Below are 23,470 nucleotides of genomic sequence, written 5' to 3' on the forward strand. Positions count from 1 at the left end.
ATCTGCAAATATTAAAACAAAAGTTGTTAAAGTTTCAACAAAGCAATTTATTAGAAGAGATCCTACTGTCAAGCAAAAGTCCTCTCTAGGAGGGCATGTTAACCTTACCTTTGTCTCATCAACGGAATATTAATGCAATTAGCCGCAGCTACCGCAGCGAAGGGAACAAAACGTCCTATGAGCGGAGAGACATGCTGCAGAAAAGATAATTTCGAAAGATCTTATTTTTTCTACAGTACTGAATGCAAATACTTATTTCTTCTCAAAAACCACTACCAACACAGAGTCCTACTTGTATAGAAACGCAGGCCAAAAGTGTGCTCAAAACTTGTTTCCTAGAGGTTATTTTTATATTGCCAGCCTGGGCATCCTAGGACCAGGTGGACATCCATATTTTGATGGCTGCATGTGGATGATGGAGCAGGGGTTTTGAAGTCCCAAAGTCTTGGGTTTAGATGCTGACTCCTCCACTCTTCAGAGGTGTGCCCCAAGGCACCCTGCCCAGCGCCCAGCCTTGGTGGGCCGTGTGGGTGGTAGGGAAGCATTTAGCACTTAATACGCAGTGTCAGGTACAAACTAGTGTCTTGGCAAATGTTATTAGTGATGATATAATCTTTTTAAAAAAACAAAATACAGTTGAAGATGATGACTACAGTATTCATCAGACTTGAACTATTTAGAGAAATAACAGAGAGACTTCGAGCCAGGTAGGTGAGAACAAATTAAGACGCTTTACTACGGAGACAATAATCTGAATACCTTGGTTAATGCGTTGAGTCCTAGAGCTGTTGCTACAGCACCTGTTGTTGCAGAAACGTAAGCTGTTCCCAGTTCACTGAAAAGAAGGAAAATAGTACAAAAACAATGAGTGTATGTCAGAAAACTCAAGTCTGACATTTTGGGAAGAAATGAAGAAGATTAAGAATAGAGATTCCATAAAATATAACACAAATGAACTCATTGAAGAGACAGGAACACGCTCAGGAGAAGAGCCTCGTGGCTGCCAGGCCGGAAGAGGGGAGGGAGCAACACAGTGGGGGGCTGGGTTTAGCGGATGCAAGCCGTTGTATATAGAATGGATAAACAGCAATGTCCTCCTGAACAGCACAGGGAACTCCAGTCGACACCCTGTGACAGACTACAGTGGAAGCGAATGTGAAAAAGAGTGTGCATTTTAACTGAATCACTTTGTTGCATAGTAGAAACTAAAACACTGTAAATCAACCATACTTCAATAAAATAAATTTAAAAAAAGATTCATCAATGATATATTCAGCTCTGCCAGCAGAGCTACTCATACAAAAAGGAAGCAGACCCATATAAAAATGGCATTCTTCACATATAACCTAAATACCACGCCAAACAAGTAGACATGGAGAATATGTATGTCTCGGGGAGGGGAAGAAAGGAAGCTGTGACTGGGCAGGAAGCTACAGATGTGGGGAAATTCATATTAACTTAAATGTTTGTAGCATATGGACTTATATAAAAAATACTTCTCAAAATATCGCTATATATACTGAAAGTAAAAATGCAGTGCAGCCATTCTTAAAATGACATCTTACTGTATAAAAATACTAAAAATCTTATCCTCAAAATACAAGTAAGCCCAAGCAGTTCTCTATTATTTTTAAATAAATTTTTATTCAAGAATTGGATGAAATGAAGGTGTGATCAGCACTGCTGGGTTGCAGATTTCAGTATTCTTTGTTCCCTAGGATGATAATAGAAGAATACAGATGATCAAACTCAATTTAAGAGTTAAAACAAAACCAAAAATTCTTTGAAGTGTTATATCAGTTAGGCTCAAAGTTTTGGTTAACTAATCACTTTAGCTTGCCTGAACATTTTTTCACAGGAGGCAAAATTTTAAATCCATTCACTTTCTTTCAGGCTCCAGAGACGTCCTATTTTAAAGACAAATCAGATATAAAATCCCCTGCATTTCTGCAGAGACCCCCACTGCTGATGCTGCTATCTGTGTAACCCACAAGGCCTGCCCCGAGCTGCCTGCTGTGTGATCCGTGGGGGTGAAGGGGATGTGCTCCCGGTGCGGGAGCCCTGCCTTCCTACCAGCGTCACTAACAGCACAGATGATGTCTGAGAAGGCAGGCTGTGGAAACTGGTGTTTAGGCAGAAAGGGAGGAAAAGACACACTACTGAGATACAGGCTCCCTAAGATTCCGAACCATATAAACGATCTGTACAAATATACTTTTTCACCAGGAGGGCATCACCACTGGATCAAATGAACACCAGAGGAATGCAGAGGCTGGTTAACGCTTCCAGTCTTACTTGACAGTGAGGGGAGCATCTCCACTTCTGTTGGTGTAGTTGACCACGGCATTGAAGGACTGGTTGATCCACTGCCAGAAAAGCACTGCTGGAGTGGTCCTGAAATAGAGAGATCCGTCACACACCCACCGCCGCCTGGGATCTAGCCTTCTGACGACGTGAGCGCCGGGAACCAGACGGGAGACGGACTGGAGCAGGGAGAGCGCTGGGCCCAGGACTGGATGCTCTGCGTCAGAGGCTGAGGACCAGTGGAGCTGGGCAGGGTTTTATCCTCTCTGATTCTCAGTTTGCTCATTCATGAACTATGGATAGCAACAAGCTTAAGAGGGCTAGGGCAGTGGTCCTTAACCTTTATGGTACCAGGGACGGTTTCATGGAAGGCAATTTTTCTACGGACTGCAGTGGGGGATGGTTTTGGGATGATTCAGGCTCATTACATTTATTGCACACGTTGTTTCTATTATTATTACATTAATTCCACCTCAGATCATCAGGCATTAGATCCTGGAGGATGGGATCGCTGGGTTAAGGTGAAGATGGAGTTAAATCTTGTCTTAAACTTGTAAGGGAGCCCAGCAAAGAGCAGGCACTCAATTGCTGTGATTAACGTCAGGTCCCTTCTCTTACAGAAAGAAGCTATCTGCAGGCTAAGTATTTCTCATCCCCCCTCATTCCACATATAAGCCTAGGTGTTTACACCTACATACATACTTATACCTATATTATACGAATCGATTACAAAGAGACTCTGCTTAGAGGCTTTCTAAACGTTCTTTCTCATTTTCTTTTGAGTCTAAGATTTAGGGAGAAATTCAACCTCTTTTTGGGCAACAAGGAGAGTTCTATTCAACAGAAGGAAAAGGTAAAACAACCTCCCAGGATTGTAACTTTTATACAAAATGAAACTCCACATGAAATGACATTTATTTCAATACAACCATTCAAGTACAAAAATGTGCTTTAAGCTCCTGGAATATAAAACAAAGTGTTGTGACACTGCCGGAACTCACCTATAAAATGTCATCATGCAGCCGGTGATGGTCATGTTCATTGGGACTTGAGCTGACATTCTTCCGATTAAAATCATCTTTTCACCAGTGTCAGGATGAAACGCTGAATCATAGATGTACTTTGCTCTCCATAATTCATTTTCTGTGAGACCTGAAGGAATGATTCCTTGCCTAGGAAAACAGCAAAAGCAACACAGCAATTGTTCATTCCAAGTCTCTCACCAGTGCTACCTAGAACATCTCTGTCTGGGTAGAGTGAAAAATCGAACTGTCATAAAGTCAGGGAAATTCCAATAATACAATGGACAGTATACACTTAAAATGAGCATTTTAAACCCACAAATCTCAACTTATCTATAATTTGGAAAAACAAAAATTTGTGTATAATAGGGAACTATTCAACTTTGAAATATTCTTTGTTTTAAATGACATTTTAAAATGTACTTTGAACTCTGTAAACTCTAAGATATTTTTACCTCATTAGACAAAGGCTGTGGCAATCAAGAACATGAAGTCATTCTTAAACCTGTATTTTGAAAACCTAGACTAGAAAGGTTCATTATATTTCCTTATCAAAGAAATACATATTCCTTGCAAGAAATTTAGAAAACACAGAAATTCATTAGCATAACTAAAACCATTCGAGCTTTCCCTGATTCACAGCCACTGGTAATGCTTACTGAATACCCTTTCAGGTTTTTCTAGATGGATGTATATGATGCATTTATCACCTTTTTAATCAATGCTATTTTGTAAACCTTTCTCTGTATCTTCATATATTCTATATCATCTATACTGGGTTGAATACTTTTCCCCCCAAAATTCACACTCACATGGAACTTCAGAATATGACCTTATTTGTAAACAGGGCTGTTAATTATGTAGTTAAGATGATGTCATGCTGGATTGCGGGGAAGGGGGTGCAAGTTCAATGACTGATGTCTTTGTAAGACCAAGCGCAGCCACATAAAGAAGGGTATGTGATGAGGGAGACAGAGATTTGAGAGGCATGGCTACAAGCCTAGGGCTTCCAGACGCTGGAAGAGATAAAGAAGGATCTGCCCTAGGGCTGTCAGAGGGAGCCCCGCAAACACCTTGATTTCAGACCATACATTTCCATTATTTTAAGTCACTCAGTTTGTGGTCATGTGTTAAGGCAGCCATAGAAATCCTAATCCCTGCTGTAGGACACTGCAACTGCATTTAACATTTTCCACTGGTAAAGGATGAGGAAGTAAACATCCTTATAAATAAAACTTTCCCCACATCCAAGATTACTTAGAAATGAGTATATTCTCTGAGATAAAAACTATGTAAAACATTAAAACTAAATATTTTATCCTTTTTCTCGACTTGAGTATGTCCCTTTTCTTAACCTCTGCAGCGGTCCCATCGTCATTATCTAAGTAGCCTGTTGTACTCTTTATACAATGTGGATAATTTTGTTCAGTTAGGTTATCTGCTGTCATGAAAATTTTTATTATTATGCATTCAGGTCACGGGGTTGCAAAGAGCTGGACATGACCCAGCACAGCACAGGAAGAAAATAAGGCTCTGCCCAGAAAGGTGTGACCCGTTGTAGGGTTATAGGTATGTTTACAGACACTTCTTGCATTTTCTTAATAGTCTTTTTGTTTGTTTTGTCACTTAAAGTTTTTAATAGATTTGGAATTTACCTTAAGATACAAATACGAGAAATTGCTTAACTTCTGTTTCCAGTTGGCTGGTCTTCCATTCCAATATGAAGATTTCAATGTTATCTTTATCACCAGTCGAGCTTTTACGAACGTTAGGCTTGCTTTCCGGCCGTTCCACAGTAATCCCCTCATCTTGTGGTGTCGAAGCCACTATTGCAATCGATGGTTTATTTTTTTAATTACTTTTTTAATGGAATATAGTTGATTTATGACGTGTTAGCTGCCACTGTATGACAGTCCACTTCATGTCTCGTGCAGCAGTGATCCTTCACCCCATTCCTCTTCCGCTTTTTCAAACCTGCCTTAGCTATTATTTTGTTAATTTTATAGGTGATCACAATTGTATTTTGACCAGAACTGTATTAATCTGGAGAGAACTGAAACCTCTGTAACATATCCAGGCCTACCACATATTCTTCCAGTTATTCAAAGGACTTCTTTTAAAGACGACGCCCAGCGTCTTGCGCTTGCCTCACACTGATCAATTCTCTTTTTGGCCATTCTTGTAGGCATAAAGTGGTATTTGTCGTTTTTGTTTTTTACTTTAGACTTTCTAGTATATACTCTCTTTTTTCTTCCAGTTTTGTTGAGATATAGTTCACATACAGCACTATGTAAGTTTAAGATGTTCAAAATAATGACTTGACTTACATACATCGTGAAATGATCAGCGTAATAGTTGTTTAGCGAACATTCATATATACAGATACAAAATTAAAGAAATAGAAAAAGATTCTTGTGATCAGAACTCAGAATGTACTCTTTAAACAATTTTTATATATAATGTATAGAAGTGTTAATTTTATTTATCATGTTGTATATCATATCTCAAGTACTTATCTTGTAACTGGAAGTTTGTAACTTTTGACTGCTTTTATCCACTTCCTCTCCTTTACCCACTGCCTCTGGTAACCACAAATCTGAGCTCTTTTCCATGAGTTTGTTTTTGCAGGATAGCTGACCTACAACTCTGTGTGAGCTTCTGGTACACACCATAGTAATTCAGTACTTCTATACATTTCAAAATTATAAGTCTAGCTGCCATTTGCCACCTTACAAAGATATTCAAATTATAATTCTTGACATATCCCCACAATGTACATTTCATACCTGTGACTCATTTCTTTTGAAATTAGAAAAGACCCTGATGCTGTGAAAGACTGAGGACAGGAGGAGGAGAAGGCAACAGAGGATGAGACGGTTGGATGGCCTCCCCAGCTCAATGGACATGAGTTTGATCAAGCTCTGGGAGATGGTGAAGGACAGGGAAGACCAGCATGCTGCAGCCCTTGGGGTCACAAAGAGTTGGACGTGACTAAGTGACTGAACAACGATGACAATTCAGTAAGTGGGAGTTTGTACCAGTTGGGAGTTAATCCCCTTCACTTATCCCTCTCCTCTCCACAACCTCCTCTCTAACAACCACCTGTCTGTTCTCTGTACCTGTGAGTTTGTGTTCGTTTTGTTTGTTCATTTGTTTCATTTTTTAGATTCCAAAAAATTGTTGTTTTGAAGCGTCGTCTTCTCTTATTCTACACAAGTAAAATCATACAGTATTTGTCTTTCTCTGTCTGACTTGTTTCATTTAGCATAACACACCCAAGTCCAGCTGTGTTCTCAGAAATGACAAGATTTCATTCTTTTTTTTTTTATGGCTGAGTAATATAGTTTTTACATATCTATATTTATCACAACTTCTTAACCATTCATCTATTGATTGGTACTTAGATTGCTTCCATATCTTGGCTATTGTAAACAATGCTGCAATAAACATAGGTGTACATATATCTTTTTTTGAAAACCCAGGAGTAGAACTGATATATGTATGTATTGGGTTGGTGCAAAAGTAATTATGGTTTTGCGCTGATGAATTTTGCCATTTGATACTGGAATACATACTTAAATAAATGTGGTTATGTTATACATCATTTTAATGTGCATTCCTTGCTTTATCGTTTTTTGCTAATGACTTATTTAGTTCAGTTCAGTAGCTCAGTCGTGTCTGACTCTTTGTGATCCCATGGACTGCAGCACGCCAGGCTTTCCTGTCCATCACCAACTCCTGGAGCTTACTCACACTCATGTCCATCGAGTCAGTGATGCCATACAACCAACTCATCCTCCTGACTTCAACCTTTCCCAGCAACAGGGTCTTTTCAAATGAGTCAGTTCTTCACATCAGGTAGCCAAAGTATTGAAGCTTCAGCTTCAACATCAGTCCTTCCAATGAATATTCAGGACTGATTTCCTTTAGGATTGACTAGTTGGATCTCCTTGTAGTCCAAGTGACTCTCAAGAGTCTTCTCCAACACCACAGTTCAAAAGCATCAATTCTTCACCACTCAGCTTTCTTTATGGTCCAACTCTCACATCCATACATGACTATTAGAAAAATCATAGCTTTGACTAGGCAGACTTTTGTTGGCAAAGTAATGTCTCTGCTTTTTAACATGCTGTCTAGGTTGGTCATAACTTTTCTTCCAAGGAGCAAGTGTCTTTTAATTTCATGGCTGCAGTCACCATCTGCAGTGATTTTGGAGCCCAAGAAAATAAAGTCTCTCACAATTTCCATTGTTTCCCCATCCATTTGCCACGAAGTGATGGGACCGGATGCCATGATCTTAGTTTTCTGTATGTTGAGTTTTAAGCCAACTTTTTCACTGTCCTCTTTCACTTTCATCAAGAAGCTCTTTAGTTCTTCTTTGGTTTCTGCCATAAGGGTGGTGTCATCTGCACATCTGAGGTTATTGATATTTCTCCCAGCAATCTTGATTCCAGCTTGTGCTTCATCCAGCCTGGCATTTTGCATGGCGTACTCTGCATATACGTTAAATAAGCAGGGTGACAATATACAGCTTTGACGTCCTCCTGTCCGGATCTGGAAGCAGTCTGTTGTTCCATGTTCAGTTCTAACTGTTGCTTCTTGATCTGCATACAGATTTCTCAGGAGGCAGGTCAGGTGGTGTGGTATTTCCATCTCTTTAAGAATTTTCCACAGTTTGTTGTGAAATGTCTTATTACTTGCTGCTGCTGCTGCTGCTACGTCACATCAGTTGTGTCCAACTCTGTGCAACCCCATAGATGGCAGCCCACCAGGCTCCCCCATCCGTGGGATTCTCCAGGCAAGAATACTGGAGTGGGTTGCCATTGCCTTCTCCAATGCATGAAAGTGAAAAGTGAAAGTGAAGTCGCTCAGTCATGTCCGACTCTTAGCGACCCCATGGACTGCAGCCTACCAGGCTCCTCCATCCATGGGATTTTCCAGGCAAGAGTACTGGAGTGGGGCGCCATTGCCTTCTCCATATTACTTGCTATATATTTCATATTTTTTTAAGACTATGGAAATGACGTTAAACAAAAGGCAAATCTGAGTGATTTTCAAGTTCAAAATGGGTTGTAAAGCAGCAGAGGCAATTCGCAACATCAAGAACTCATTTGGCCCAGGAACTGCTAATGAACATGCAGTGCAGCGGTGCTTCAAGAAATTTTGCCAAGGAGACGAGATCTTTGAAGATGAGGAGCCCATCGGCCGGCCATCAGAAGTTGACAAGGACCACTGAGGGCAACCATCGAAACTGATCCTCTTAAAACTACATGAGAAGTTGCTGAAGAACTCCACATCGACCTTTCTGTGGTCGTTTGGCATTTGAAACAAACTGGAAAGGTGAAAAAGCTCGGTAAGTGGGTGTCTCACAAGCTGACCATAGATCAAAAAATTGTTGCTTTGAAACGTCGTCTTCTCTTATTCTACACAATAACAGTGAACCATTTCTCAACCGGATTGTGATGTGTGACAAGTGGATTTTATATGACATCCAGCAATGACCTGCTCAGTGGCTGGACTGAGAAGAGGCTCCGAAGCACTTCCCAAAGCCCAACTTGCACCCAAAATAAGGGTCATGGTCACTGTTTGGTGGTCTGCTCCTGGTCTGATCCACCAGAGCTTTCTGAATCCCAGTGAAACCACCACATCTGAGAAGCGTGCTCAGCAGATTGATGAGATGCATGAAAACTGTGGCACCTGCAGCCCACACTGGTCGACAGAACGGCCCCCGGTCTTCTCGTGACAACGCCGGACCACACTTTGCACACCGAACACATCAAAAGGTGAACGAGTTGGGCTACGAAGTTTTGCCTCCTCCACCACATTCACTTGACCTCTCACCAACCGGCTACCACTCCTTCAAGCATCTTGATCCCTTTTTGCAGGGAAAATGCTTCCACAACCAGCAGGGGGCTTGGAAAACGCTTTCCCAGAGTTCATCGGATCCCCAAGCACGGATTTTTATGCTACAGGAATAAACAAACTTATTTCTCGTTGGCAAAAATGTGTTGATTGTGATGGTTCCTATTTTGATTAATAAAGATGTGTTTGAGCCTAGTTATGATTTAAAAGTCACGATCTGAAACCGCAATTATGTTTGCACCACCTAATGGTTTTAATTTTTAAAGGAATCTCCATTCTATACATTCCCACCAACAGGACATGAGGGTTCCCTTTTCTCTACATCCTCACGGAAAGTTGTTATTTGTTGTCTTTTTGATTCTGACAGGTGTGAGATGATACTTCACTGTGGTTTTAATTTGCATCTCCCTGACAACTAATTATGCTCAGCACCTTTCTGTGTGCTTGCTTGATATTCTATATTTTCTTTGGTTGAGTGTCAGCAGGCTACTCAAATCTTTGGGCCATTTTAAAAAATTGGGTTTAAAAGAATTCTTTATCTCTTCTTTGTTTATTTATTTATTTTTTTAATTTTATTTTATTTTTAAACTTTACATAATTGTATTAGTTTTGCCAAATATCAAAATGAATCCGCCACAGGTATACATTCTTGATGTAAGTCCCTTATGAGCTGTAAGTTTTGCAAATGTTTTCTTCCAGTTTGTGAACTGCGTTGTTGCAGTGTCTTCTGCAGTGTTGAGACGTAACTTTTCCCTTATTCTTTATGCTTACAGCCTAAGGAATCTTTGCCTATCCCAAAGTCATACAGCTTTTATCTTGCTTCCTTCTAGAAGCTTTATAGTTTAGCTTGTATATTTAGGTTTATCATTCAAGTTATGTTTATGGTTTTAAGGATTAATACTTTTTTTAATATGAAAATCCATTTTTCCAGACCCACTCATCTAACAGAATATTCTTTCTCTACTGAATTATCCTGAGAATCCTATTTTGGGATCCTCTATTCTGTTCCAGTGATGTATATACCTATCTTTATGCCAATGCTATACTGTTTTGATTACTTGAGCTTGATAGTAAATCTTGAAATCAGGCATTTAATATTTTTGTTGCTACTGAAAATACTATTTGTAAAATTTCAATTTCCAGTTATTAACTGTTACTAAATAGAAACTCACGGAGAAGGCAATGGCACCCCACTCCAGTACTCTTGCCTGGAGAATCCCATGGATGGAGAAGCCTGGTAGGCTGCAGTCCATGGGGTCGCTAAGAGTCGGACACGACTGAGCGACTTCACTTTCACTTTTCACTTTGATGCACTGGAGAAGGAAATGGCAACCCACTCCAGTGTTCTTGCCTGGAGAATTCCAGGGATGGGGGAGCCTGGTGGGCTGCCGTCTATGGGGTCGCACAGAGTTGGACACAACTGATGTGACTTAGCAGCAGCAGCAGCAGCAGCAAATAGAAACTCAACTAATTTCTCTATATTGATCTTATATCTTGTGATTGGGCTAAACACACTCTTTGCATTTTTGGTTGATTTTTCCTACACAGATGATCATGCTTTCTGTGAATGAAGACAGTTTTAGTTCCTTTCCTGTCTATACATCTTTTATGTTGCTATTTTTTCTTACTGGACTACTAGCCACTCAGCACAATGCTAAATGAAAGTAGTGACTGTTGAACTCTTGGCTTTGTTCTTGATCTCAGGGGAAAAGTTTTCATTCTTTCATCATTAAATTTGGTGTCTGTTGTAGGGTTTTCTTAGATGTACTTTATTCCTTCTATTCCTAGTTTGCTGAGAATTTTATCATGAATTGATGTTGGATTCTTCTGTCTGCTTTTTCTGCATCTGTTGAGATGACCATATGTTTTTCTGTCATAGTCTACTAATACAGTAATTTCCAAATGTTAAAATGAAATTGCATTGTTGTAATAAACCACATTTGGGTTCTGCTTATTTTGGGTATTATCCATTTTTTATGTGGCTAGCTTTAAGCTGTTAATTTTATTGAGGATTTTTATGTCTATGTTAATGAGGGATATTGGTCTGTAATTTTCTTGCAATCCCTTTGGCTTTGCTGTCAGTAGTGTCATAAAATGGATGAGGAAGACTTTCCCCCTCTTCTCTTTTCTGGGAAAGTTTGTGATGGAATTGGTGTTGTTTCTTCCAATGAAGAAATGATTTCTTTCACCTGTGATGCTAACTGGTCTGAGAGATTTTAGTGGGAAAGTTTTATATTTATTTATTTATTCCATCTTTCTCTTTATTTTTTATTCATCTCATTTCTTCCTTATTCCTTTTTTCTCTTTCCTTGCCTTCTTTTGCATTGAGTCAATTTTGGTAATTTGTATATTCATAGAGCGATAGAATGAGAAGGCAATGGCACCCCACTCCAGTATTCTTGGAATATTCCTGGAAATGTCCTGGAAAATCCCATGGACAGAGGAGCCTGGTGGGCTGCAATCCATGGGGTCGCTGAGTTGGACATGACTGAGCGACTTCACTTTCACTTTTCACTTTCATGCATTGGAGAAGGAAATGGCAACCCACTCCAGTATTCTTGCCTGGAGAATCCCAGGGACGGCGGAGCCTGGTGGGCTGCCGTCTATGGGGTCACACAGAGTCAGACATGACTGAAGTGACTTAACAGCAGCAGCAGCAGAGATATTTTACTAAGATTTCTGAAATTTTTAGCAAAGAGCTAAATAGTAGGCTTTATTTTTATATTTCTATTTCCCATAGGAAACTTTCTTATCCTCTTGCTATATAGTTTGAATTTTATGTATTTATTTTGTATTGATTAGATGTGCTACAGGCTTATCTTTCTCTAGGTTTATCAAAGAACTCGTTTTTACATTTATTTTTCTATTAATTTCTGACTTTAAACAAATACGAACTTCCCTCTGTTTTCCTTGAAAAGCAGTCTGTGGAGTGGTTAACAACATGTACTCTGGAGTCAGACTGTCTGGTTCCTATGCTGGCTCTGTCCCTTAACAGCGGCAGGACTCGGAGCCAGCTAAACTTTCCTGCCTTGGTTCTTTCATCTGAAAAATGGGCACACGAATAGCATTTACTTTTGCTGTGACGCTTAAATGAACGCATGTAAAGTGCTGCAGGCAGTATCAGCCCACGGCATGTGCCATGTGGTATTGCTATTTTCTGTTTATTATTTTGTGCTGCTCTTTAATTTCTTTAAGCTGAAGTCTCAGTTCATTTGTCATCAGCCTTTAATGTTTAATCAGAGGGACATGTAAAACTATAAACTTCCCTTCACAGTACAATTTTGGCACAATCCCCTAAGTTTTGATATTAATTTTCTCATTATTTTTACTTTGTGATTTTATTCTTGGTTTTTCTTTTCATACAGTTAAAGGAAAGGATTGAACAACTCTGATGTGATTAGATGACTGTGTTTAATCAAGTTCTGTCTGTATTTCTAACGGTCTTTTCTTTGTGTATTTGATGCAACATTAACCACTGTTTCATGAATACTGACCACGTTCATTTTCTCAATATCAATTTTCTTCTGATCTATTTGCCCTGAATTGAATTTTGTCTGATTTTCATACAACTTCCTTTTTATTTGCAGTTACTTTTGTCCTGCTTTGTAATGTTAGCCATTTTTATTACCTTCGGTTGGGTTTACATTAAAGTGGCATTGTTGGAATCTCACGAAGACTACAGATTATTGGTATTCATACTTCCTGAAGCTACACTATACATGATTCTTCTTTGATGCTAACTAACCCTTTGAGATATCCTCCTCCGAAAGGTCACAGATAGTTTGTCTTTTGGTAGAAGAAGGAGAACTCTGGGGTATTTCTTAGTCATTAATTCAACAATTAGTTTTACAAATGAATATATATGTCTTATCATAATAAACTGTGGAAAATTCTGAAAGAGATGGGAATACCAGACCACCTGACCTGCCTCTTGAGAAATTTTTATGCAGGTCAGGAAGCAACAGTTAGACCTGGACATGGAACAACAGACTGGTTCCAAATAGGAAAAAGAGTATGTCAAGGCTGTATATTGTCACCCTGCTTACTTAACTTCCATGCAGAGTACATCATGAGAAACGCTGGACTGGAGGAAGCACAAGCTGGACTCAAGACTGCCGGGAGAAATACCAATAACCTCAGCTATGCAGATGACACCACCCTTATGGCAGAAAGTGAAGAGAAACTAAAAAGCCTCTTGATGAAACTGAAAGTGGAGAGTGAAAAAGTTGGCTTAAAGCTCAACATTCAGAAAACGAAGATCATGGCATCCGGTCCCATCACTTCATGGGAAATAGATGGGGAAACAGTGGAAACAGTGTCAGACTTTATTTTTCTGGGCTCCAAAATCACTACAGATGGTGACTGCAGCCATGAGATTAAAAGACGCTTACTCCTTGGAAGGAAAGTTATGACCAACCTAGACAGCATGTTCAAAAGCAGAGACATTACTTTGCCAACAAAGGTCTGGCTTGTCAAGGCTATGGTTTTTCCAGTGGTCATGTATGGATGTGAGCATTGGACTGTGAAGAAGGCTGAGCGCCGAAGAATTGATGCTTTTGAAGTGTGGTGTTGGAGAAGACTCTTGAGAGTCCCTTGGACTGCAAGGACATCCAACCAGTCCATTCTGAAGGAGATCAGCCCTGGGATTTCTTTGGAAAGAATGATGCTAAAGCTGAAACTGCAGTACTTTGGCCACCTCATGCGAAGAGTTGACTCATTGGAAAAGACTCTGATGCTGGGAGGGATTGGGGGCAAGAGGAGAAGGGGACGACAGAGGATGAGATGGTTGGATGGCATCACCAACTCAATGGACATGAGTTTGCGTAAACTCTGGGAGTTAGTGATGGACAGGGAGGCCTGGCGTGCTGCGATTCATGGGATCACAAAGAGTGGGACACGACTGAGCGACTGAACTGAACTGAGCATGTGTTAGGATTCCCTTTGTTCTCAAGGCCAAATAGTACTCTATTGTGTGAATATACTATGTTTTATTTTTTCATTCATCCTTCCATGGACACTTGCATTGCTTCTAGCTTTGGCTGCTGTGGGTAACGCTGCTATAAACACCAGGATGCAAATATCTGTTTAAGACCCTGCTGCCTCTTCCTTTGGGTATGTGCCCAGAAGCAGAATGGCTAGATATATGGCAATTCCATTTTGAATTGTTTGCAGAATCACTACATACTACAGATTTCTTATTTTTGAACTCAATTTTGCTTCATTTCTTGACCTCATAAGAAGGACTGATGAAGAGCTATTTTTTAAATTTTTTTAAGACTCTTTTTTTTTTTGATGTGAACCATTTTTTAAAGCGTTTATCAAATTTGTTACAATATTGATTCAGTTTTATCTTCTGGCTTTTTGGCTGTGAGTTCCCAGACCAGGGATCGAACAGGCACCTCTTGCATTGGAAGATGAATTCTTAATCACTGAAGGGCCAGGGAAGTCCCCAGGAGTTCATTTTTGATGTATATTTTTCTGTTGCCTCTCTAAACAGACTCTCTGGTATAACGTTCCTCAGTTACATGCTTTCTCCAGGAAACCCAGCACATTTTTGCTGTCCTCACGTACTCAGTGCACAGATGAAGAGGTTGACTTCTCTGTCATTTGTTCTTTTTTAAAATAACTTTTTTCCTGTTTTGGCTGCTTATAACATTTTTTAAAGTTTCTTTGTAGAAAAAGAAAAGGAAAAAAATTTCCATTTTGTGGGGGTCTCTGCCTGCAACAGAGTGAGTTTAATTTCTAGATATTTCACCAGAGGAAAATTCTTTATTTACTTAATATTGCTTTGTCCGCATTTTTCTAATTTCTCCTTGAGAAGCATCAGTGAATTACGTCTTCACGCGCCACCCTCTATTCTCCTGAAATACAATCCTTTGCACACTCTCACTTTTTCACCTGGGTCAGAAGTTGACAAATCATGTCCTATTTTTAAATGGCTGGGAAGCTAACAATGGTTTTTCCATTTTTAAAGGGTGGTGAACACGCAAAACAACACAAAAGAATAAGACTGTAGGGCTTGAAAAGTGAAAATATTTACATCTGGCCCTTCGCATAGGAAGTCTGCCGACCCTGGATTCTCACCCTTGGAGAGCGGCTCAGGTTCACCCCCAGCGTCTCTGTGTCTGCTGCTCCTCGGTACCACTGACATCCTGAGTTCTCCACCACTGGCTCCAGTGAAGGTTTTACTTTTGCTCTTACAGGTTTAGGGGCTTTGCAATCTCCTTTATGGCTTCGTTTCAACTCCCCTAGCTGTCTTTACCTCTCTACCTCTCTTCTTTTCTTGGCTTTTGTTCCAGAATCACAGAACATTTTATTTGTCAGAATTCCCAGAATAACATTTCTGCTCTCTTCCACTGCCTGTTTTCTCAGGACTTGCTCACAGGGCTCCAAGATGTTCTCTGCCCAGGGAGCCCTCCTTCTGCACGGCTGCGCATGCCAGGACCTGGCCAGCTCAGTGCTCGGCAACAGTTTGTAGACTGCCCTTGGCTTCCCTGACTACCCACGTGACAGCCAGGTATGTACCCTGCATGCATTATTTACGGCACGTTTAGGCTTCTAGCTCACACTAATCCAATTCTCAGCTTCTAACTTTCCCTGAGAGCAGGAGTCAGAAAATTACTGTCTGTGGCCTATATGGCTAGCTAGCTAAGAGTGGTTTTTCTATTGTTTTTTTTAAAGGACTGTAAAACAACCAACCAACCAAAAAGCAAACAGCCAAGAAATTAGCAAGAACAGACAGAACATGCAGAATAAGACAGAAACCCTTTGTGTCCACGAAGCTTCAAAGATTAATATTTCTTATATGGTCATTTCGGAGAAGGCAATGGCGCCCCACTCCAGTACCCTTGCCTGGAAAATCCCATGGATGGAGGAGCCTCATAGGCTGCCTTCCATGGGGTCGCTAAGAGTCGGACACGACTGAGCGACTTCACTTTATTTTTTCACTTTCATGCATTGGAGAAGGAAATGGCAACCCACTTCAGTGTTGTTGCCTGGAGAATCCCAGGGACGGGGGAGCCTGGTGGGCTGGCGTCTATGGGGTCACACAGAGTCAGACATGATTGAAGCGACTTAGCAGCAGCAGCAGCAGCAGCAGCACGGTCATTTATCAAGAAAGCTGCATATCCATCAACAGACGAGTGGATAAAGAAGATGTGGTGTATATACATACATACATATATATATATATATATATATATATAGATATATATATATATATAGTTGACTCATTGGAAAAGACCTTGATGCTGGGAGGGATGGGAACAGGAGGAGAAGGGGACGACAGAGGATGAGATGGCTGGATGGCATCACTGACTCGATGGACATGAGTTTGAGTAAACTCCGGGAGTTGGTGATGGACAGGGAGGCCTGGCGTACTGTGATTCATGGGGTTGCAAAGAGTTGGACACGACTGAGCGACTGAACTGAGCTAAACTGATTGATATACATATAGAGAGAGAGAGAGAGAGAGAGAGAGAGAGAGAATGCTACTCATCATAAAAAAGAATGAAATTTTGCGATTTGCAGCAACGTGGATGGAATTGGAGGGCATTATGCCACAGCCTTGTCTAACTCAATGAAACTAAGCCATGCCCGTGGGGCAACCCAAGACGGGCGGGTCATGGTGGAGAGATGTGACAGAATGTGGTCCACTGGAGAAGGGAATGGCAAACCACTTCAGCATTCTTGCCTTGAGAACCCCATGAACAGTATGAAAAGGCAAAATGAAAAGATACTGAAAGAGGAACTCCCCAGGTCAGTAGGTGCCCAATATGCTACTGGAGATCAGTGGAGAAATAACTCCAGAAAGAATGAAGGGATGGAGCCAAAGCAAAAACAATACCCAGCTGTGGATGTGACTGGTGATAGAAGCAAGGTCCGATGCTGTAAAGAGCAATATTGCAAATGAACCTGGAATGTCAGGTCCATGAATCAAGGCAAATTGTGAGAGAGTCATTTCCTAGGCAGGTTGATAAGGAGTCTAGGGGTCCCCAAAGAGAGAGGGGTCTGGAATTCTCAAGGAGGAAAAAAGGACAAACTTTTTTTCTTTCTCCACATTCCTTAGGATTATATACCAATGATGTATCCTGCCTAAGGACAGTCTTTGGATTCAACCTTCTGTTATCTTAAAATGTTAATTATGGGAGTAGACCTGGTCTTTACAAGGATGTATCTTGCCTGAGGACAGTGTTATCTTAAAATGTAAATTATGGGAGTAGGTCTGATGAGGTCTTTACAACCTCCAGACATTCTTTGGATTCACTGGAGAGTATATAACTTCATTGTTAACACTAGCAAGCGGGTACTCTTTCTGCCCCCTTCTGATGCCTATGTCAGAAGCTTTCTCTCTCTCCTTTATACTTTAATAAACCTTTATTACACAAAAGCTCTGAGCGATCAAGCCTCGTCTCTGGCCCCGGATTGAATTCTTCTCCGCCGGGGGCCAAGAATCCCGGTGTATTCGCGTTGATTCAACAACAACCTTTCATCTTGGGGGCTCGTCCGGGATCCTTCAGGACAAGGTAAGGATGCTTGGAGCTTTAGTTCTTTGTTCTCTTAGCGAACACGTTTTCTGCTGTGCTTTACTAACTCAACCGTGTGCTTGTGTGAATGAATGGCATGCCCTGCGTGAAACAAGTAAGGAGCTCTGCTCTGCGGTTCCACGGTGATCTCATACGGCTTATGGCAGAAACCTGTCGGGGCGTTATACCGACCTGCCAATGCCAAGAGGCACTCAATGTCTCCTTCGGGAACCGACCAGAAATGGGCAAAGCGTGTGGACTGAACTCTCCTTTCTCGGTCAAACTTTTCAGTCTCGTTGACCATTTCATAACTCCTTGGGAATTAGAAGTACTAACCTAATCTATCGGATCATAGACTTTCAAGGGACTTGTGATCTATACTGTTATTGTGTACTGTGGCTTAGGTCCCAAACTTGGATTGGTAGTCAAGAAAGTGTCTAGCCTCGCTAGGAATCGAAAGTTCGTAAGCTAGATGGAGCTCTAGCTCCCAGAACATCTCTGAGGTTAAAGGTTACTCAGATTGGGACTGCGATGGGTTTTTTTTTCTTTGGTAACGCCGGCTCTTAGTGGATCAGAGGAAGCTGTTATACTGGTGTGGTGATGCTTGGAAAGAACATCTCAGTTTTATGTTCGCGTTGGTCTTATTGTGGTCAGGAAATACTCAGGGTCGTGCACAGGCACTCAGGTGACGAATGTTTCCCCTAGCGGTCTTAGCTTGGGTGGCGTTCCAGAACGTTACTCTGATTCACCCCGGGTGACATCAGAGGCAAGCAAGGTTAAGGGTGAAGAGCTGGACGTCAAGTAGGGATGCTATCAAGTCTACCCCTGGTACATCCCCACCCCATCCCGGTGGTAGAACCGGGAGGGACGAGTACGGCCCCTGCGTCGGTAAGGGACAGACTAAGTCCGACCAGGAAGGAAAAGTTTTGGTGTAACGTCTGTCTACACCCCCATCTAGAGCAGGGAGGGACGCCTCCGGTAGAAAAATGGCCTTGGTCGCTTTTTTTCTCTCTTAGAGATGGGAGCTAACAATTCCAGCCTCACTCCTTTGAACTGTATCCTGAAAAACTGGGATAGATTTGATCCCCAGGGCTTAAAGAAGACACACCTGGTCTTCCTATGTGATACTGCATGGCCACGGTATCCACTGGAGGACGGCGAACGGTGGCCAGTTGGAGGGTCTCTTAAGTATAATACTGTTCTACAGTATTATAGACCGGTTCTGTAAGGAACAAGGGAAATGGGTAGAAGTAGCATATGTGTTGCCCTTTTTCTCTCAGCTAAATATGCCAGACTTATGTCCTAAGGGTATAGATTTGGGCGTGAAACCTTCAGCTCCCTCCTGTCCTCTTACTTTGCCCCCGTACCGGCGACTCCAAACTGGGATTCAAACTGCCCACGTGGAGGTCCAAACAACTCCTGTCTCAGTACGACCTCAGACTACTCTGGTTTCAGTAGAAACTCAGACCATCGAAGTAAGAGATGAGATGGAGGACAGGAGACAAAGAGAAGAAGAAAAACAGGTTTCTCCAATCTATCCCTGGGATCATATGCGCAGAGCAGCCAGAGAGACTGAAGAACAGCCACACAAGCTGTTGCCTCTTTATGAAACACCCACCGGGAGAAATAATCAGTCTGTGAGAGTTAATAAGCCTTTTTCTTATCAAGAAATACAAAGAATCAAGGAGAATCTGGGAGACTATTTAGAGGATCCAGAAAAATATATTAGAGCCTTTAAAGGTGTTACTCTGCTTTATGACCTCACTTGGAAGGATGTGATGTATATCTTGGGACAAACGCTGACTCCTGAGTCAAAGACTCGAGTTTTGGGGAAAGCGGTTGCTTATGGAGATGAATGGCTTGGTAATGAATCAGTAGGGAAGAGGGAGAACGAGATAGCGGCCCTCCCCACTGGGAATCAGGCGGTCCCAACTATAGAACCAGACTGGGACTACAACACAGCTAAAGGAAGATGGGCTCAGAGTCATTTTGTTAGATGTATTCTTGAGGGACTTAGGCAGGCGCGTTCTAAGCCTTTAAACTATGGCAAATTGGCAGACATAGAACAGGAGGAGAAAGAAGCTCCTGGTAAATTCCTAGATAGACTGAGAGAAGGCCTTCGCAGATTCACTGAGATTGATCCCGAAAGTAAAGAGGGAAAAGTGATCTTAAAGGATAGATTTCTCACTCAGTCGGCTCCAGATATCCGCTGTAAGCTATTAAAACAGGCATATGGACCATGATTTGGTTACTTTAGATAATTTAGATACTCTTTACTCTTTAGATAGTCTTTAGATACTCTGTTACAACTGGCTCCGACAGTCTATTATGGTAGGGAGTATGAGGAAAAGAAAGAAAGGCAAAAAAAGACAAAGGAAAAGGCGGAAGCCTTCGCCATGGCTACGAAAAACGTTCTTAAACAGCCTGAGAAAAATGCCCAGAGGGGCCCAGGTGAAAAGGGATGGGCTTGCTATTACTGTGGAAAGGAGGGGCACCTCAAGCAGGATTGCCCTCAGGCATCTAAGCCGCCCCCGGCTCCATGTCCAGTCTGCAAAGGACCACACTGGAAGAGAGACTGCCCCCAGAGGCGTAGGTCTCCTGGGTCAGACTCTCAAGACAATCAGGACTGAAGGTGCCCGGGGGTCCCCACACAAGCTCCCATCCTAATTACACCTGAGGAACCCCGGGTATTAATAGTTGTGGGGGGCCAATCCGTCGATTTCCTTTTAGATACTGGGGCAACTTATTCTGTGCTTACTGAAGCCCCTGGCCCACTTTCTTCCCGATCCGCTTCCGTAATGGGACTGTCTGGACGAGCCAAAAGGTATTATTTCAGTTACTCTTTATCTTGCAACTGGGATTCTGTGCTGTTTTCACACGAGTTTCTGATCGTGCCAGAATCTCCCTCACCCCTTTTGGGAAGGGATATACTGAGCAAGGTCCATGCCTCTGTTTTCATGAATATGGAGCCCTCCCTTTCTCTCCCTTTAGTTGAACAAAATGTAAATCCTAGAGTATGGGCTGATGGAAAATCTGTGGGTCGAGCACAAAATGCTATTCCTGTAGTTGTTAAGCTCAAAGACCCACACACATTTCCACATAAGAAGCAGTATCCACTGAAACCTGAAGTTAAGGAAGGGTTAAAACCCATCATCGAAAATTTAAAGGAGCAGGGACTATTAATTCCCTGTAACAGTCCTTGCAACACTCCTATTTTGGGTATAAAGAAATCGAATGGTAAATGGAGACTAGTTCAAGATTTACAAATAATAAATGAGGCTGTAGTTCCTTTACACCCCGTGGTGCCTAATCCTTATACTCTATTGTCTGAAATTCCTGAACGGGCCAAATATTTCTCAGTAATTGATTTAAAAGATGCTTTCTATTCAGTGCCTTTGGCAGAAGAAAGTCAATTCCTATTTGCCTTTGAAGACCCTACACAGCCAGCTTCTCAGTTAACCTGGACAGTTTTGCCCCAGGGATTTCGTGACAGTCCTCACTTATTCGGACAAAGTTTGTCACGGGATCTACAAAACTTTAATAGTTCTGAAGCAGTGGTGTTACAATATGTAGATGATATTTTGCTCTGTGCTGAGACAGAGGAAGCTTGTTCGCGAGCCTCAGAAGATTTCTTAAACTGTCTGGCAGACTGTGGTTACAAGGCATCAAGAGAAAAGGCTCAGCTTTGTCAGCAATCAGTTAGATATCTGGGCCTAATCATATCAGAAGGGACTAGGGCCATAGGCCCTGAGAGAATTAAACCTATACTAAATCACCCCCTACCTATGACTTTAAGACAATTGAGAGGATTTTTTGGGAATCACAGGTTACTGTCGCATTTGGATTCCAGGTTATGGGGAACTTGCTCGGCCTTTATATAAACTTATAGCTGAAACTCAACAGGCCCAAACCGACAAACTTGTTTGGTCTCCAGAAACTCAAAAGGCTTTTAAGGTTCTTCAGACTGCTCTCCTGCAAGCTCCAGCTCTGATCTTGCCCACAGGGTCAGAATTTAATTTGTTTGTCACTGAAAGAAAAGGTGTGGCATTGGGAGTTTTGACACAACCCCGAGGGCCTCACCAGCAACCTATTGCTTATCTAAGCAGAGAATTAGATGTAGTTTCACGTGGGTGGCCCCACTGCCTAAGAGTAATTGGGGCAGCGGCTTTATTAGCACCTGAAGCTTTAAAAATAATTAATGGACGAAACCTTACTGTACTGACTTCTCATGATGTGAGTGGAATCTTACATTCTAAGGTTAATATTTGGATGACAGACAGTAGGCTTCTTAAGTATCAGTCATTGTTGTTAGAAGGACCAGTAACTAAACTTAAAGTTTGTGGAAATTTAAATCCTGCCACTTTCCTTCCTGAGAAGGAAAATGAAACACCTGGTCACGATTGTTTTCAATTCCTAACTTTAAACTATGCAGCTCGGAAGGATCTAAAGGATACCCCATTAGCCAATCCTGACATGGAAATATTTACAGATGGCAGTTCTTTTGTTCAGGATGGAAACCGTAAAGCAGGTTACGCCGTGGTGACTGCTGAACAGGTTTTGGAAGCAAAATCTCTCCCCGAGGGAACCAATGCTCAGTTAGCGGAGCTTGTGGCTCTGACCCAAGCTCTAGAGTTAAGCAAAGGGCAGCAGATGGGCCTGATAATCTATATGAGTCTACTTCTGCTGACTCCAAATATCCTGAGTCTGCCGTTGGATCCTCAAGACAATGTCTTCCTGTCCTGGGCTCACTCCTATGCTGCATTCCACAATCGGTCTAACTGCTGGGTCTTCGGAGTGCTCCCCTCTTCGTCAGTGGAAGGCTTCCCATGGTGGACATCCCCACTTCAAGGAAAAGACTTTCTCCAAGTCTGTGAATACCTTCGGCAACAATCACATGCGATGCCTCTTCTTCATCTGATGACATCTACCAACCCTAAAATGGACTGGTGCAACTTTGTACTTTAACTATGGACATAATGTGACTTTTAATTTTAATTCTGATTGTTTTGTTTTTGCTGTTTGCTCCCTGCATCTGTAATTGTATAACAGGATTTGTTTCTAGTCTCATGAAAGCTTTTAAGTTACAAATGGTTGCTCAAACTCCTGCTACTGCTGTAGCTTCCTCCAACTACTATTTGGGGCCCCTGGATCAGATATCCTCAATATGAGGATTAGGAGAATATGTTGCCTCACCAATTTAGGGACAACGCCCCTTGTCAGCTCTGAAGCAGTTATGGAACGAGAACGACGCCCCTTTTCCCTAGGCAACATAATTCTCCTAAAAGAAAAGGGGGGAATGAGAGAGTCATTTCCTAGGCAGGTTGATAAGGAGTCTAGGGGTCCCCAAAGAGAGAGGGGTCTGGAATTCTCAAGGAGGAAGAAAGGACAAACTTTTTTTCTTTCTCCACATTCCTTAGGATTATATACCAATGATGTATCCTGCCTAAGGACAGTCTTTGGATTCAACCTTCTGTTATCTTAAAATGTTAATTATGGGAGTAGACCTGGTCTTTACAAGGATGTATCTTGCCTGAGGACAGTGTTATCTTAAAATGTAAATTATGGGAGTAGGTCTGATGAGGTCTTTACAACCTCCAGACATTCTTTGGATTCACTGGAGAGTATATAACTTCATTGTTAACACTAGCAAGCGGGTACTCTTTCTGCCCCCTTCTGATGCCTATGTCAGAAGCTTTCTCTCTCTCCTTTATACTTTAATAAAACTTTATTACACAAAAGCTCTGAGTGATCAAGCCT

At 41.6% G+C, this 23,470-nt stretch overlaps 1 protein-coding gene across 2 annotated transcripts in view; it reads right to left on the reverse strand.

The window, feature by feature from the left end:
- Positions 1–23,470, reverse strand: part of SFXN1 (sideroflexin 1) — a 62,419-nt gene that overhangs the window by 18,153 nt on the left and 20,796 nt on the right. For both annotated transcript variants that reach the window (XM_027552657.1, XM_027552656.1), the window contains exons 3-6: positions 3,306–3,476; positions 2,296–2,394; positions 760–835; positions 109–194 (exon numbers count right to left, since the gene is read on the reverse strand). In XM_027552657.1, coding sequence (XP_027408458.1) covers positions 109–194; positions 760–835; positions 2,296–2,394; positions 3,306–3,476 — 432 coding nt within the window. The remainder of the gene's footprint in view (positions 1–108; positions 195–759; positions 836–2,295; positions 2,395–3,305; positions 3,477–23,470) is intronic.

This window comes from Bos indicus x Bos taurus, chromosome 10, assembly GCF_003369695.1.
Source record: "Bos indicus x Bos taurus breed Angus x Brahman F1 hybrid chromosome 10, Bos_hybrid_MaternalHap_v2.0, whole genome shotgun sequence".
Taxonomy (NCBI): Eukaryota; Metazoa; Chordata; class Mammalia; order Artiodactyla; family Bovidae; genus Bos; species Bos indicus x Bos taurus.